Source organism: Hyperolius riggenbachi, chromosome 6 (assembly GCF_040937935.1).
Source record: "Hyperolius riggenbachi isolate aHypRig1 chromosome 6, aHypRig1.pri, whole genome shotgun sequence".
Taxonomy (NCBI): Eukaryota; Metazoa; Chordata; class Amphibia; order Anura; family Hyperoliidae; genus Hyperolius; species Hyperolius riggenbachi.
This window is the reverse complement of record NC_090651.1, coordinates 70882332-70897981: the sequence shown is the minus strand read 5'-3', so window position 1 is coordinate 70897981 and position 15650 is coordinate 70882332. Positions and strand designations below refer to the sequence as shown.

The following is a 15650-nucleotide window of genomic DNA, read 5'->3' as shown; positions in this document are numbered from 1 at the left end:
AAGGGCCCTGGTGCAGTCAAGACCTCTGCAACCCCTATTGCTACGCCACTGGCTCTAAAAGATACGCCACAACATAATAACCCTTAAAGAAAAACATTTCTTTGTTACAGCTGATATATGTAGACGATATAGACCGGCATCATCAAATTCTTCAAGCTCTTCTATTTGTCAAATGGCATACAGCTTCAGTACATGATTGCATTGAAGCTGTATGCCATTTGACAAATAAAAGAGCATGAAGAATTTGATGGTGGCGGTCTATAACTTCTACATATGACTGCTGGTCCTGGGCGCTGTCGGGACTGACCAGGCACATTGCACTGCATACTGGTGGAGGGCTCCTCTTACCTTTACTACTTTGTTACAGCTGATATAAATCCTGCAATAAATCTGCAGTGTGTCTACTTCCTGCTTTCATGCAAGCAGACATATTGTTAACATTCTGTGCTTTCAAATGAGCTTATCTGCCATGGCAGTCAGCTGACACAGAGTAGAGATCAAATTACAAGCGGCGGGGAGCGCGGCCGTGCGCGCGCACGGCATGGAATGCTGCCATGCGCCCTGGAGTCGTGTCACAGCCCTAGCGCCCGTTATTGAAATGTCAGGCTAAATAGCTAGTAGTTTAATTATCACCTTGGTGAAAGAATCTTATTCAGATGGTGGTAAGGGGTTAAAATTTTCAGCAATTTGTCTTCTGTTGTCTTCTGTTCTCTGACTGATAAAGATCCTGATAATGCCTTTATAAACAGCTGTCTCTCCCTCTCATAGCAGCCTATGAAGTACATGCAGCCTGTAGTGTATCATCACAAGCAAGCCAGTCAGTCAATCAGTCAAGAGTAGTGTATACACATCTCCCTTCTGGTTATATTTCAGCAATATTACAGCTCATCTAGTTACCTCCTCAGATCAGCCTCCTCCTCATGTCTCCTGCAAGCTGTGACACAGTGAAGTATATTTGTGTGCTGTGTGAGGAATGAAAGATTATTTTTAAGCAGGGAGAGAGGGAGAGAGAACTGGGTGAATAAATAAATGGTAATGTGTACCCTAATATAGAGTATTAAAAAAAAGTTGTTTTAATTGATAGTGTTCCTTTAATGACATGCTGTTGAAAACCCCGGGAATCCCCCATGAGGAGATGGGCTGGCCCTAAACCTGTCTGTTCTGTCAGATTTTAACTGCCTACTTTTTTCGCGATAGTGGTCCTTTAAGGAAGTATTTCCCAACCCTGTCCTCAAGGCCCACCAACAGTACATGTTTTGCAGAAAACCACAAACATGCACAGGTGAGGTAATTAGTGCCTCAGCAGAGCTGATTTACTACCTGTGTGGATTTCCACAAACCATGCACTGTTGATGGGCCTTGAGGACAGGGTTGGGGAACACTGCTTTAAGGCACTTGAAAGCCTCAAAACTATAGCAGTTATACCAGAGGTAAGGAAGCAGCTCCAACACTACACTGTACTGAAACACTGCAGCAATCTTTGCACTTGGCGGTAATCTTTTGGAGCTCCCAATGTAGTGCAGCAGTGAAGAATGTAGAAAAGTATTTCATTTTACTTTGTTTTTCAACAGTATTTTTTTTTTCGTGAGGCGGAGGGGGGAAGGCTGGGTGGTTTTGTAAGCAACCAAGTTCCTTAATAACTCCCACTGTAATCACTCAATAAAATAAAAACTTGTTAAATGTGCTTCCAGTTCCTCAACGTCTGATTAGTTTATCACTGAATGCTTTTTAGTGAAGAAGGAATGTCTAGCCGTAAAAATATTTTCATGGAAGAAGTTTTGCCAGATTATGACGCCACCAGTTTCCTGCAGACAATTTGCCGTGTCTCCATTTTTGGCACACAAATCATGTACACACATACCGGAATTTTTCCGCAGTCTGTAACATGACTTATCAGATGTGAGATAATGGAATTATACCCAAATGAGTTAATAAATCCTTATTTGTATTGAGTTTTTTTTTCTTCCGCTGTCTGGTACTGGGCCATAGTGATGAACACAGACAGCTTTTACCCCATCAGCCCACATTACTACAGTTAACAATTTTATTTAAAAAACAACAAATCATGTGAGTTTTGGAATTAAAATGGTATTGTTTAGAAGTTGCACATAATTCACATTACTATTATGATTGCTGAATTACAAGCATCCAGTTTGATGAAGACCTCCACTGTGCATTCTGTGCATCATGTTTAATGCATCACCAGGGGCGTTGCTAGGATCTTAAGCGATCTGGGGCACTATTGGGCACTCCAGCGGAAAAATAGGTGTTGCCATGCACCTTAATGTGGATGTGGTCATGGGTGGAGCCAAATTTACATGAACTTAACAGCAGTCTAAGTAGGCCTGCCCAACAAAATCTTGGATGAAGCCCCCTCTTCACAGGGCCGGCCTTAAGTTTCACAGCGCCCTGAGCGAAACCTGATTTTTGTGCCCCCCTCCTTCATCCTTTTCCCACGTGCATATACACACACACACGCACGTACGTACGCACGTATACACACACACAGGCCCATATGCAATCAAATACTATTAATAACCACGAATGGATGGAAAGAGTGCATTATCATGAATACACTTAAAAATGAAGGCTAGAACCTTTCAGGAATATTAATAAAAACAATCAGTGGGACAGTTAGGCGCCTCCTCCCCCATTTAGAATGATAGCACAGCACCGACAATTTGCACCACGCAGTATAGCTGCAGTGCGCCCCCCCCGAAACTGCCCTCAGACTTAGTATAGGTAGGTAGCCAGGTATAGGTGCCCCGATATAGGATCTCATGTATAGGTGCCCTCAATATAGGTTGCCAAGCATAGGTGCCCCCAGTATAGGAAGTCAGTTGAAGGTCTCCATCCTCCCCATAGGTAGCCAAGCATAGGTGCCTCCGGTATAGGTAGCCAGGAGTAGGTGCCCTCCCTCAGTATAGGTAGCCAGCTATAGGTGTCCCAGTATAGGCAGCCAGCTATAGGTGCCATCAGTATAGGCAACCAGCTATAGGCGCCCCCTTGGAAGCTGGCGCCCTGAGCGACCGCTCCGGTCGCTCATATCAAAGGCCGGCTATGCCTCTTCATTAATACAAAAAGAAAAAACCTAAAATGCAGCATATCACATAAATAGGTAGTGTCATTTAAGCATAATTTGGCAGAGTTACCTGGCTTCTATGCAGGCTGGTCTGGCTTTCTGCTGGGCAGGCTGGCCTGCTGCCATAGCATACCCTGACCTGCTAGTGGACCCCCTCCCATGGGCCTCCTATTGAGGCACCATAACTCCCAGCATGCCCCCACAGAAGAACCACAGCTCCCTGCATGCCCCCATAAAGGCATCACAGCGCCCAGCATGGCATCACAGCACCCAGTATGCCCACATAGAGGCACCCAGCAGCATTCCCCTAATTGATGAACCACAGCTCCCAACATGCCCTCCATTGAGGCGCCACAGCTGACTCTGCCTGAGGGACATTTGGGGCAGCACAGAATAGATCAGGGGCATGTGCCACTGATCTTTGTGGCTAGCAACATCCCTGCGCATCACTGATATCTCCCTAAGTCTATCTACAGATAAAGGTGACAATCTACCTTTTTTTCTTTATGGGCAAAGAGACTTGGAAGGTGGCCTACAGTTTACTGCTATGTTGCAGTGGAAAGGTCAAGGGTTCTCCTGGCCACTTGCATAACTACAAATCCAATCAAAATGTTGAGGTTCCAAGACACATGAGGTTGATGCATTAGGCTTAAAGGGCCCATACACCTAACGATTTTCCCGCCGATATACAGCCGTTTCGATCACAGTGATCGAAACGGCTGTGAAATCGCCGCGCACACCGCTGACAGAACGATCGATTTCCGTCCGAAATCGATCGTTCCCGTCGATTCTCGTTGACCAATTCGTGCGGAAGATTTTTCTCGGTCGCCGGCGGGACGGGAGTGCGTCGTAAGCGGCGTTCGAATGCCCGACGACCGACGCAATACAGCGGTAATACATTACCTGCTCCAGCTGGCGTGAGTCCCCTGGTCTTCTTCTCTGCTTCGGGCTCCAGACCGTTTCTTCTCCGCTTCGGGCTCCAGAGCTACACAGAACTTCCTGTCCCGGCAGGAAGTTTAAACAGTAGAGCGCCCTCTACTGTTTAAACTTCCCCTGGACCGGAAGTTCAGTAGCCGCAGCGGAGAAGAAGACAGCGGGGACTCGCGCCGGCCGGAACAGGTAATGTATGCCTGGGGGGGGAGGGGGGGTGTATGCGGCAGCAGCTCCACAGATAGTGATCGGTTTCAGGCTGAAATCAATTCACAATCTGTTTGCAGTAAAGGTGGCCATACGATCCCTCTCTGATCAGATTCGATCAGAGAGGGATCTATCTGTTTTTCGAATCTGATGGCAAATCGACCAGTGTATGGCCACCTTACCTATTTTTCACCTTTACTGTAAGGAGAGATAACTCATGTGTTTTCTCTTATTTGTTTATCTCATTAATTAAGTTAGATAAGGAGTTAAGTCATTTAAGGAGAGATAAATTGCGAGTAAAGTAGGGTGAGGTACACTTACCCTTCCTCCTCAACCATGAATAGGGGTGGACCTGGCTACATACACTTGCATACAAGATTGTACAGTCCAGAAATTAGTTTGAGCATGCTACCCCAACGCGGTAAGTGGCTGGAGGATGAAAATCAGCATTAAAAAAAAGTTGGATTCTGAAAGTGGTTTACCAATGGAGAGGCATCAGCAGGAAGTATTGTGCTGATTACAATGCTACGTAGGACCCTACCTCTACCTTACAAATGTAGAAGATGATTATCAAAGACAGATGACTGCATTCTTTCTGTAAAGGGGGTTACTAATATAGGCATTTAGAGATGGTGTGTGGTGATATTATCCTTCATGTACAGTTGTATTTAATTGGCGGACTGACTGCATTTGGCAAGGAAACTATACAGAAGAGGAACAGCAGCAGCTGACTGGCAACATTACTAACACAATTTGAAGGCTGTAACAAGTACAGAGAAGGAGAGAAAGAAAAAAAAAACACAGGGGTACCAGGAGCCCTTCTGGTGTATTATCTTCAAGTAAATGGCTTAGAAGTAAGAATAGTAATTATACTCACAAGTGTGGGTTGCTATAAAAGCAACCATTCTGTATGGCATGTAGAGAAGTACCGTCCCCACTCGGTCTTTTTGAGGGTTGGTCGCTGCTCCTTTGGAAAAAGGCTTCACTCCTGGATAGTCATGAAGGACCCCATTAGTGGGGTAGTACAAAGTCGTATTTCAAGACGGATAGGAGGCGCCCTTGTGGTGTATTCGATGTTCCCTTATATAAGGAGACTTAACTTGGTAAAAAATTCAGTTGTTTTATTGACATAGCACTTCAGACAACGCGTTTTGCGGTACAAACCGCTTCCTCAGTTCAAGTTAAGATGCTTCTTCGGTGTGCTGCATCGAAGCTGCGATCAGCGGCAGAGGCGGCCCACTCGGCTCGGCGGTCTGTAGGCGAGTGGCACTTTATGTCAATAAAACAACCTAATTTTTTACCAAGTGAAATCTCCTAATATAAGGGAACATCGAATACACCACAAGGGCGCCTCCTATCCTTCTTGAATTACTAACACAATGTGTGTGGAACTGTGTTAAAATGATCAGCAACAGCAAACCCATCATTTTTATTGAATTACCAATTTCAAATACAAGCCAAATAAAAAAAATCATCAATGGGATCAAACCCTAATGTGGTCAAGGCAGGGTCACCTTCAAACAAGAAAAATAATATCTCTAGAGAAAACATGGACTGGTAGACAACAAGAAATAGGTGCAACAATATAAGGTCAATACACAATTATTTTTCCTCTTTGGGACAACCTTTTTCTTTATTAATTTGATCCTACCATACTTAAATAATTTATATACTAGCCATATTGTATTTATTGTATATTTACTGTATTTCATGAATTGTTAGTTGACAACACCACATTGGTAATATGTATGTATCCTTAATTTCAGTTTGTATTGCATTTGATCTAATTCAGCATGTTTTTTGAATAGCCATTTAGCAGCCAAATATATGATGATTAATTGTAAATTGACATCCCTTTATCAGTCGCTGACTATAGCAACACTGGTAATTTTTATATATGTTTCATATTTAATTGTACCCTGCTTGATTAGGATCATCTTATTGATTCTTATGTTAATCAATGTTGACTGTGTCGCATATTATACCAACCAGATATGATTACATTTTGATGGATTGATTGTTCAGCACTAGTCACTTTGTAGTAAAATATTTGGGACACATTGGTAGTAGCTTAGGAACCCCCACCACTGGATAATTATAATTGTTGTATTTTGAAGGATACGTTCTATGAATATAGGTTTTTGTATTAACCTACGTTTTTGCATCTATTTTTTTTGTTTGAATCACTGATTCCAGACAACAGTGCACTGCTACTCATAAAACGGGGAGTAAACACATTTAGGATGATCATGATCCCATAGCAGCCACTATGACTGCTATGGCTATTAGTATGCCTCTGTATGGTATGCCCCTATGGGTTCACTGTATGTACTCTGGTTTCCTTTAGGCTTACACAACCCAACTTTAGCAAAAAGTGTATCTGCCCGCCTCAGGAATCAATGGCAATCGTTAGTTGGAAGTCCTAGTAGGGAAGGAGCTCAATGAAGCCTCCCTTAAACAGTCTAAAGCAACCATAGCAATCCCCATCAGGACTCGACCCTCGGCGGATGTCTATCCAAAAACGTTTTATTGCATACTGATTGCAGTAGTACAAAGCAAAGAAGCCAGCACAACGCTTTGGGCAAGACACCCTTTGTCAAGTGACTTGACAAAATGTCATCTTGCCCGAAACGTTGTGCAGGGTCGAGTCCTGATTGGGATTGCTAAGGTTGCTTACACAATCCAGACACATACAGCTATATTAATTTACCTTTGCTGAGCTTATGACTATGATAGCGATGATAGATTGCAGGCTGCCTTGGTAAACAGAGCTGATGTTCAGCATTTATGTTAATACTATTTTTTTTGTTTGTTTTGTTTTATAAAACAAATGAAGGGCTGGTGCACACCGAGCGGCTTTTTGGGCGTTTTCAGATCCGCTTGCGGCTGCGGATCTGCTTGGTCAATGTATCTCAATGGGGTGGTGCACACCAGAGCGGCAGGCGTTTTGCAGAAACGAAAAATGCCTGGGTGAGGCATTTTTTGGATTTCGGATGCGTTTCTGCCTCCAATGTTAAGTATAGGAAAAACGCAAAACGCCTGTAAAACCGCTTGATCAAGCGGATTTTGATGCGGATGAGGATGCGTTTTTTTCAAGAATGCGCACTTCCAGGTCAAAGTGTGCTTCCTGTGTGGCAGATTTGCATGAGGGATTTTAGACTGCGCAGGAGGAAGATGGCAGCAAAGTGGTTTACCACAGAAAACCTGATAATTAAGATTGAAAACAGCCCAGAACTTTATGACAAGTCTTTGCCTGGATATAAAGACCACCAAAGGGCTCATGAAATCTGGAGCAACATTGCAAAAGATTTTCTTGGAGAAAAATGGAATACTTTGAGCCAAAAGGGCAAGGATTCTAAGAGTAAGTATATGTGTACAGAATTGTTGTATTTTATTGATTTCATGCAGCACTTTGCAGACAATATATCATCACCCCTCCACTAAATGAGTAATTAAACAATTAGAAATTTCATTATCACAGGTCTCTGGCAAAGCTGTTCTCTCTATAGCCATCTCTCCTTATAAACAGCAGGTACATGTGTGTGTATGTACTCACATGTATTATTAGGGCGTTATTTGCCACTTTAGAGTGTCATGAATGATATAGACATACAACACGGTTTCAAGAATGTTTATTTGCACAATAATACTGATCTCGTCATGTAAGTAAATAGCAGCCTGCAGGTTTTTTAGTTCTTACAGTTATGGCACAAAATAATCAGCTAATTTGTCTCTGTTGTGAATGGCAGAAATGGGACCACGTAAAGTAGCTGGTGGTAAAGTGACAAGAGCACTGTTTGAAAGATCCCCCTCTTCCTCCTCTATGGTCATGCTATCTAGTGTTCTCACATAATTATGCAAAATACATGTTGCCTTCACCACTATTATAGCATACTTTGGTTGCATTTTTATAGCAGTGTGATAAATGCGCCATTTGTTTGCCAGAATTCCAAAAGCACATTCTACTACTTGTCTGGCTTTGGTCAGGCGGTTATTAAAGACTACTTTCTTATGAGTCATATCTCTCTGTGCATACGGTCTCATAACATGCTCAGACAGTGCAAAGGCCTCATCAGCCACAAACACACAGGGGTAAGGTGGTTCTACAGTGTCAGGCCAGGGGCGTGGTGTTGGTAAAGTCATCTGGCCTGTGCGAAGCTTCACGCCAAATCGACTGTGCTGGAAGACTGAGGAATCATGGGAACTTCCGTAAGCCCCAACATCCACATAGATAAATTTCAAATTAGGATCCACAACAGCCATGAGCACTAGTGAAAAGAATTTTTTATAATTGTAATAGAGACTGCCAGTGAATGCAGGCATAACCAGTCTGACATGTTTCCCATCCACTGCTCCAAGGCAGTTAGGGAAATCATGTTTCTCCCAAAAAAGCTGCATGTTAGCCTCCCACATAGGTACGTCAGGAGTTGGCATAAATTCCGGTTGAAGTACTTTCCAGATCAATTGGCAGGTGTCCAAAACTAAGTATCGGATTGTACTTCTTCCCATGAGGAATTGGTAGTGAAGTGCTGCATATGAATGCCCTGTTGCCAGAAATCTGCAAAAGAAAAGAAATAACATGTATGTTTATTTTTATTCCTAGTTGCCCTCCTGCGGACAAGATGGAAGTCGGTCAGAGACAGTTACAAAAAGGAGATTGAAAAGCAATACCATGAATCCAAAAGTGGGTCTGGAAGTTCGCAGCGAACAAAATATAAATATTGTGGCATATTAGAATTTCTAAGAAAACATCATGAACCGGCTGAGTAAGTATGGCGTAAATGTTAACCTATTGCAATGTTTGTCAACTTCGCCAATAGAACAGTGAAGGAAGGAGTAGGCCCACAATGCAATTCAGTAGTGTGGAACGCATAATCTGCCATCACTCGACCAAATATATTGGGGGACGTAGCTTAATGTAAGGATGGCATAGGTCCAGTTTAAAATGATTATTACATGACAGGAATGTGGACTGTTCGTTACCCAACATAACAGTTGCCTGACAGTGCTGGTTATATGTTTGGCTGCAGTAGTGTCTGCATCACACATCTGTAACACACATCTACCAAAATCAGTGCTAGTTTACTCAGGCCAGTTTTGCTCTATGCTTGCTCAGGGGCTGTGCCTAAAAGCTATGTACACAAATAATGGGAAAAATAGACAGGCTACTGCTATTGTTTTGCAATGAAAGATGCATCGCATTGTGCCCATATATTTGCTGTGACATCCATGGTCACTATTCCATGAACTAAAGTTGTGCTTTCCCCTTTCCAAAGGACTGAAGATAGCCTACCACCAGATCCTGAGGAGGACGATGTAGAGGTGCCACCTACCACCACCAGTGATGTGGAAGTTGAAGAAGACACTACACAGGATGTTGACACTGCTACACTGGAAGACAGTGACTCTACTACCCCAGATCACACACCACACAGCCCAGCGAGTAGTCGGACACGCACAACTGTCAGGTCTAGTAGAGGTGTGAGGGTAGCTACACAAGGCAGGAGAATAGGAAGAGGTATGACCAGGGCTGAATACGACCAGAAGCTGATTAGTTCAATAGAAAAGGCTGTTGATCATATGGAGAAGCGAGAGGATGAAATGAAACAACTTAAAGAGCCATGCACACAGTATCTTTTAAGTTTGGTGCCACTATTACAAAAAGTGCCTCCTGATAAGCAATGGGCAGCCAGACATGCCATCTCTGAGACCCTGGGGAGATTCTTACTAACTGAGAGCCGTGCAGATGACAATGTGCACAACTACTTGCAGCAACCACACCTGCCTGCTTCCAGCCAACAATATAATGCACACCCACAACTCTCTTACCATATGCAACGCATTTATGACCCACCCCACTACCCACCAATGCATATGCATAACATGCCATATAGTCAACAGCCTCATTACTCTATGCCTCCACCTCAGCGCCCTGATCAAGGTATGCGATTTCAAACATCATCTATGCACAGTGACTCTACAGTGTACACTGATTTAACATCGCACAGCCAGCCTCATACAAATGCTGAATCAGGTACACATGCTTACAATCAGGGCCCTGGTAGTATGTGTGATTTGCTATCACAACATGACTAGTTTTTTGTAGTTTTACATTTTATTTTATTGTTCAATGCTCAGATTTGGATCTTAGTTTACATTACCTCAATGTTATGAGGAGTCGCTCAGTTGGTGTGATTGCTAGGCGAAAGTTAGTGTCTTGTCGGCGAAGGGCATCCTTCAGTTTGGCTAAAAGGCCATCAAAACTAGGAAAAAAGAGCATGCTTATCTTTAGATCTACTGTTGTTTGTTGCAGAAACATTTTTCATTTGTGACATATTACTTTTGCTGCTGAAAGCAAAGTATGGACAACACATGTCCAAAATATTCTTTGCACAGAAGAACAAAACATTAAAACGAAAGATTTTGTTCAAACATTGCTTCATTACTGTGTCCCATATGCTGATTGTTGCCATATACTTAATGAAGTATGCACCAGGAGTATGTAAGGTCATAATATACTCCAAATGTTTTGGGTAAACTATGGATATATAATATAGTAGTTACTCCTATAGAAAAATTAGATGGAGGCCTTAGGCATTGAATACATAACACACTAGGATCAAGTATCACAGTTATTTGGTTAGCTTATGTATACACCGGATTGATTATTGTGTTGTTTTTCTGTTTACAGTCAAACACAGTTAACTAAGGGCCAAAAAGTGCTTCCAATTTCATTCCTCCCCAAAATACTTAGCCCCATGATAAAAATAAGTGACAAGTATTCTTACCTGGACACAGACATGCGGGTGTAGCCAAAAAACTTTTCTGGATGGTGCCTCAAATCTCTATATAGGGTCCTAAATTGACCCTTCCGGCGCCGCTCTTGTAGCATGGGATGCACCCAGTATCTCCTTGTCCTTGGCCTACGTCTCATATATGCTGCTACACAGAGCAATAACAGCACATCAGGAAACATTTTCAAAAACAAGTCACTCTTCTCTCCAAACCACAGTGTCACCTCTCCTGAACTAACCCACAATGTTGTTAAGGACCCCACCCTTTTTATATTGGGTTTTTTACTTCAATTGCTCAATGTGCTTCACATGTGTCATCAATATATCGCACTTTAACCCTTTGTTTAAGGTCTTTCTACCTCTTTTCCTGAAAAACGCAAAACGCAAAACGCTTCCAAAAACGCTTGCAAAAACGCACGCAAAAAACGCAAAACGCCCCCAAAACGCCCCAAAACCGCGCTATCAAAATGACACTAAGCGGTTCAAAAAACGCTAGCGTTTTGCGGATCTGCTTGCGGTTTTTGGTGTGCACCAGCCCGAAAAGAGTGTTTTATAAGGAAAAGAAGATGAGATAAGCAAAAGAGAGAAAAAAATCCTCTTACCTTGTCAGTGTGGTATAGAAAAAAAGTCTCACGCAACATGGTAGGAATCATGTTCTACTGGTCCGCAGAGCTAGAGGTTTTTTGTTGTTGTTTTAATACCGGTTTTTAATTTTAATTCTTTTAGTTAAAGACATACACCTTTTTCCTTATATAGGTACCCACGTTTTCAGTATGAAACAAACTGGTTTTCAAACTGGGTTATTTTGTGCTATTTCTCTGCTCTCCATTAGGTTGCTATGCTGATGCTGTGTCTGATCCTCCTATATCTACAGTATTATATTATGCATAAAAGGCTCGATATCTGGGCACTCGTACACACTCCAAATTTTGAGGGTAGGGAGCTATGAGTGCTGAGATAGCCAACCTTTAATACCAGCTTAAGCAAATCAGGAATGAGCTGCATGTGATGTCATTACCCACAACACAGTTAAAGGGAAAGAGGCGCCCTAGTATTTATAAAATGGATTAAAAACCGTATAAAAGGAATAAAGTGAGGTAACTTACCTCAATAACAAAACTCTTGTATAAACAAATAATTTTATTTAGCACAAGGCTGTGCATCAGTAGGCCAAATTTAAATTAGGCCTACACTGTGCACGGGTTTACCTTTTTATTTGAATTTCCATTGGGTGGAGGACTGTTTCCCCTCTAAGACCTGGGTTTTCCCCGACAAACCTGCCATCAGCTTCACACCAGTGGTGAGTTTATTTCCACCTTACAGTTCCTCTTTAACACATGCCAAGCAGACAAAGATAGCAGGAAAGCTGGCACTGCTGCAAGTGTTCAATTTATTGTAGCAAAGATAAAGTGCAAACGTGCAGCATCTTGCAAAAAGTATGGCATGAAGAAACACATACCCTGGTGAGAAGAGGCGTGGAGGATGGTGGGTGCTGGGCACAGGATGCCTGACGGCCGTTTCGCGCTAAACAGCGCTTCTACGGAGGCTGCCTCCGTAGAAGCGCTGTTTAGCGCGAAACGGTCGTCAGGCATCCTGTGCCCAGCACCCACCATCCTCCACGCCTCTTCTCACCAGGGTATGTGTTTCTTCATGCCATACTTTTTGCAAGATGCTGCACGTTTGCACTTTATCTTTGCTACAATAAATTGAACACTTGCAGCAGTGCCAGCTTTCCTGCTATCTTTGTCTGCTTGCCATTTGATGTTGTTGCTTGAGCACGCTGAAGAGGTTTAGAGAAGAGGTGTATGTGTAGTCCTCCTGTGCAAACTGCCTGTTGTCGCAGCTGATGTGTGCATGCCATTTCACCGTAGTGCCAACCATCTGCTTTTCTATGAATCTACCTCTTTAACACATACTTTATTTTCATTTGTCCAGTTTGCCTGTTGTGACATGACCACTTGGTTTTGTATCCATGAGGAGTGCCAATTACCTTATGTCAGATTTGTAGTTGTTCTGCTCATTGTACCATTTCTTTTCACTATTCTGACTCTTCAGCATAAAAGTTGTGAAAGCACTAAACCGTATAGGTTTCAATAAGAATCCCCCTGAAAGTGGCTCACTAAGCATAACTGATTTGTTTCTTTGTAGTTTTAAATAGCTTGAGAAAAGGTTAGAACCACTGTCAAGTTTGTATTGCAGCCTGTGCTCTCTTCTCTGCTGGGATTCTTTTCACTTTGAGTATTCACTTTGAGTATTGGCGACTTTGAAAAAGTAAGGGGAAATCTTCCCAAGTCCTGGAACAGATGGAAATTTAAAGCTGACAGAGGTTCTGACTCCTCCTAACTTTTGTAATTTAAAACATACATCATTTATACAGTTGTACACTGGTAGATTTTGTAAAACGTACCAGCATACTATTTTTTTTTTAAGAAAAGCACTATAATTCAGGCAAAACACATATCTTTTACCTTTAACCACTTCCCTACCACAGGCTATTTCCCCTTAAAAACCAGAGTAATTTTCACACATTACGCTTCTCCTATTTATTCGCCAATAACTTTATCGCAACTTATGACACCAAAAGGATCTATACGTTGTTTATTTTTTTTGCCACAAATTAGGCTTTCTTAGGGTGGTAATTTTTGTTAAGAATTATTTTATTCTAGCTGTATTTTAAAGGTAAAAAAAGCTGTATTTTTTTTACCTTTTTTTTTTGTTTAGTCCTGTTCAGCATTAAATTCTAAGTGGATTCGCCGCATTCCTGCGGCAGAACGACTTTGCAGGTCGCAGATTCCGCAGCCCTGGGGAGGCAGAGCTTTGCGCTGTATCTCTGCCTCCATTGTACTAGGGACACAATTTAAACAGTGTAATGACGAGGGACAAATGGGCAAGTCTGCCTTTACTCCAGTCAATCTCTGCCGATCTCCGCCTCTCCCCGCCCCTCTCAGTGAAAGAAGACTGAGAGGGGCGTGGAGAGGCGGAGATCGGCGGTGATTGACTGGAGTAAAGGCAGACTTGCCCATTTGTCCCGGTCATTACACTGTTTAAATTGTGTCCCTAGTACAATGTATCGCAACAATATTTTATTTGGAAATAAAGCTGTATTTTTCTATTTGCGTTCCTTTATACTAGATCAATAATTACAAGTCCTTATTTGCATAAGTAATAGTGATATACCCTAATGACAAACATATGTCGCAGGTGGGGGTGTGGCGCGTAGCCGGGGGGGGGGGGTTGCAGGGTGGTGCTCGTCATGGTAATGTATGTGTCTCTACGTATCTGGTGCTGAAGTGAAGTCCACAGAGACATACAGTAGTTACACGATACAGTGGTTGGGTATTGGTTAATTGAATTCAAATTAATTGTGGCCTCCTGGCCACAATAGCAGCATAGGGGGCGATATACAGGCTGGGAACGCGAAGAATCACTTGCGATCCCATGCCTGTCGGCCGGTGACGGCCAAACCGGAAGTGCTCGCCGGCGGGTCCTGGGCCATCGGAGCGGAGCTGCGAGGGCACCGATCGTCTGCAGGGGGCTGAGGGAAGCCCCAGGTGAGTTAATCTCATTTTTTTTATTGCCTTTAGGTTCACTTTAAATTTGGCTACCAACAGGGTGTAGTTAGTTAGTCTCCTATGAAATGAGGCCAGCATTTATTTGTAAAATCGGATCTTGAGGACCTCTTTTGTAACTAGCATTATTTTTGTCTACCCTACTGAGTTTCTGTTTTACAGTGAAAACATTCTGCAGTGTTATTTATGTGGTAGATTTGTAACGTTGACTTAAAAGGATAAGGTGGGGTGGTCTTGGCAACAATTAAACAACACCATCGTGTTGAAAGTGGATGTGAATGAGCACAAATTCTGCCTGAAGGTGTAATAAACGATGCCCATAATACAGATAATACCTTATGTAGCTTTCTTCCAGTGAATTATGATGCCAGTAAGCTCCTGAAAGGGGAGGATTACATGTTAGCTTCTGAACAAACTCTAAGGAGGAACATATGATTTCTGAGTTGTTTTTTTACATACATTTCTTTCTTTCAGTGCTCATAATTTTCCTTAACAGATGTGACCTTTTGGAGCCCAGGACTAAGAGGAAATACAATAATATATCACCACATTCTCCAGGGATGCTCACACATCAAACAGTTATTCGTGTTTAGCACTTATATGAATCTCAATATTGCATGACAGCATAACCAATGCCTTTAATAGGGAAGCCTTAACTTTTCATATGTAAAAGCCATAACCCTCTTAAAAGCCTGGTGGTTTAAAAACACTTCACAATGAGCTGCATGCAGACCTGATGTATAAATCAAAAACAAGAGCTTTATTCTAGCCCCATACCTCATTTCTGAGTGACATCACTAGCATGATTTTCCACTGAGACAATACAAGCATAAACTAGGTGGAAAAAAAAAATATGACAAATGTTATGACCTTAACAAGAGTATTGCAATGAAAGGGCTGCGGAACATCTTCCATTCCTTTGAGTCTCGTAAGACTAAATTCCTGTAACGATTTACATTCCAGAGCTGTTTTCTGTGAAACAGCAGGACCACAATTTTGGCCTTCTTAGACACAACTCCCACAAAAACTCTGGCTGTGGCTATTCCCTAAACAGGTCTAGGGGCTCAA

The 15650-nt window shown here is 42.5% G+C and overlaps 2 protein-coding genes across 3 annotated transcripts; one reads left to right on the top strand and one right to left on the bottom strand.

The window, feature by feature from the left end:
• Positions 1-7331: 7331 nt before the first annotated feature.
• LOC137520907 (uncharacterized) lies at positions 7332-10809 on the top strand. Of its 2 annotated transcripts, none has more exons than XM_068239485.1 (3): positions 7332-7580; positions 8823-8985; positions 9496-10809. In XM_068239485.1, exons 1-3 carry the CDS (start codon positions 7364-7366, stop codon positions 10313-10315), a joined length of 1200 nt encoding a protein of 399 aa, XP_068095586.1. In that variant the 5' UTR covers positions 7332-7363; the 3' UTR covers positions 10316-10809. The 2 variants fall into 2 exon arrangements, with proteins under 2 accessions (XP_068095586.1, XP_068095587.1); XM_068239486.1 differs by lacking the exon at positions 7332-7580 and adding an exon at positions 8374-8634 and having other exon boundaries at positions 9496-10806.
• Positions 7836-11366, bottom strand: LOC137520908 (uncharacterized). The gene is made up of 3 exons (XM_068239487.1): positions 11008-11366; positions 10381-10482; positions 7836-8777 (listed from the first exon to the last, which is right to left on the bottom strand). The coding sequence occupies exons 1-3, from the start codon at positions 11193-11195 to the stop codon at positions 7922-7924; spliced, it is 1146 nt and encodes a 381-aa protein (XP_068095588.1). The 5' UTR covers positions 11196-11366; the 3' UTR covers positions 7836-7921.
• Positions 11367-15650: the final 4284 nt, after the last annotated feature.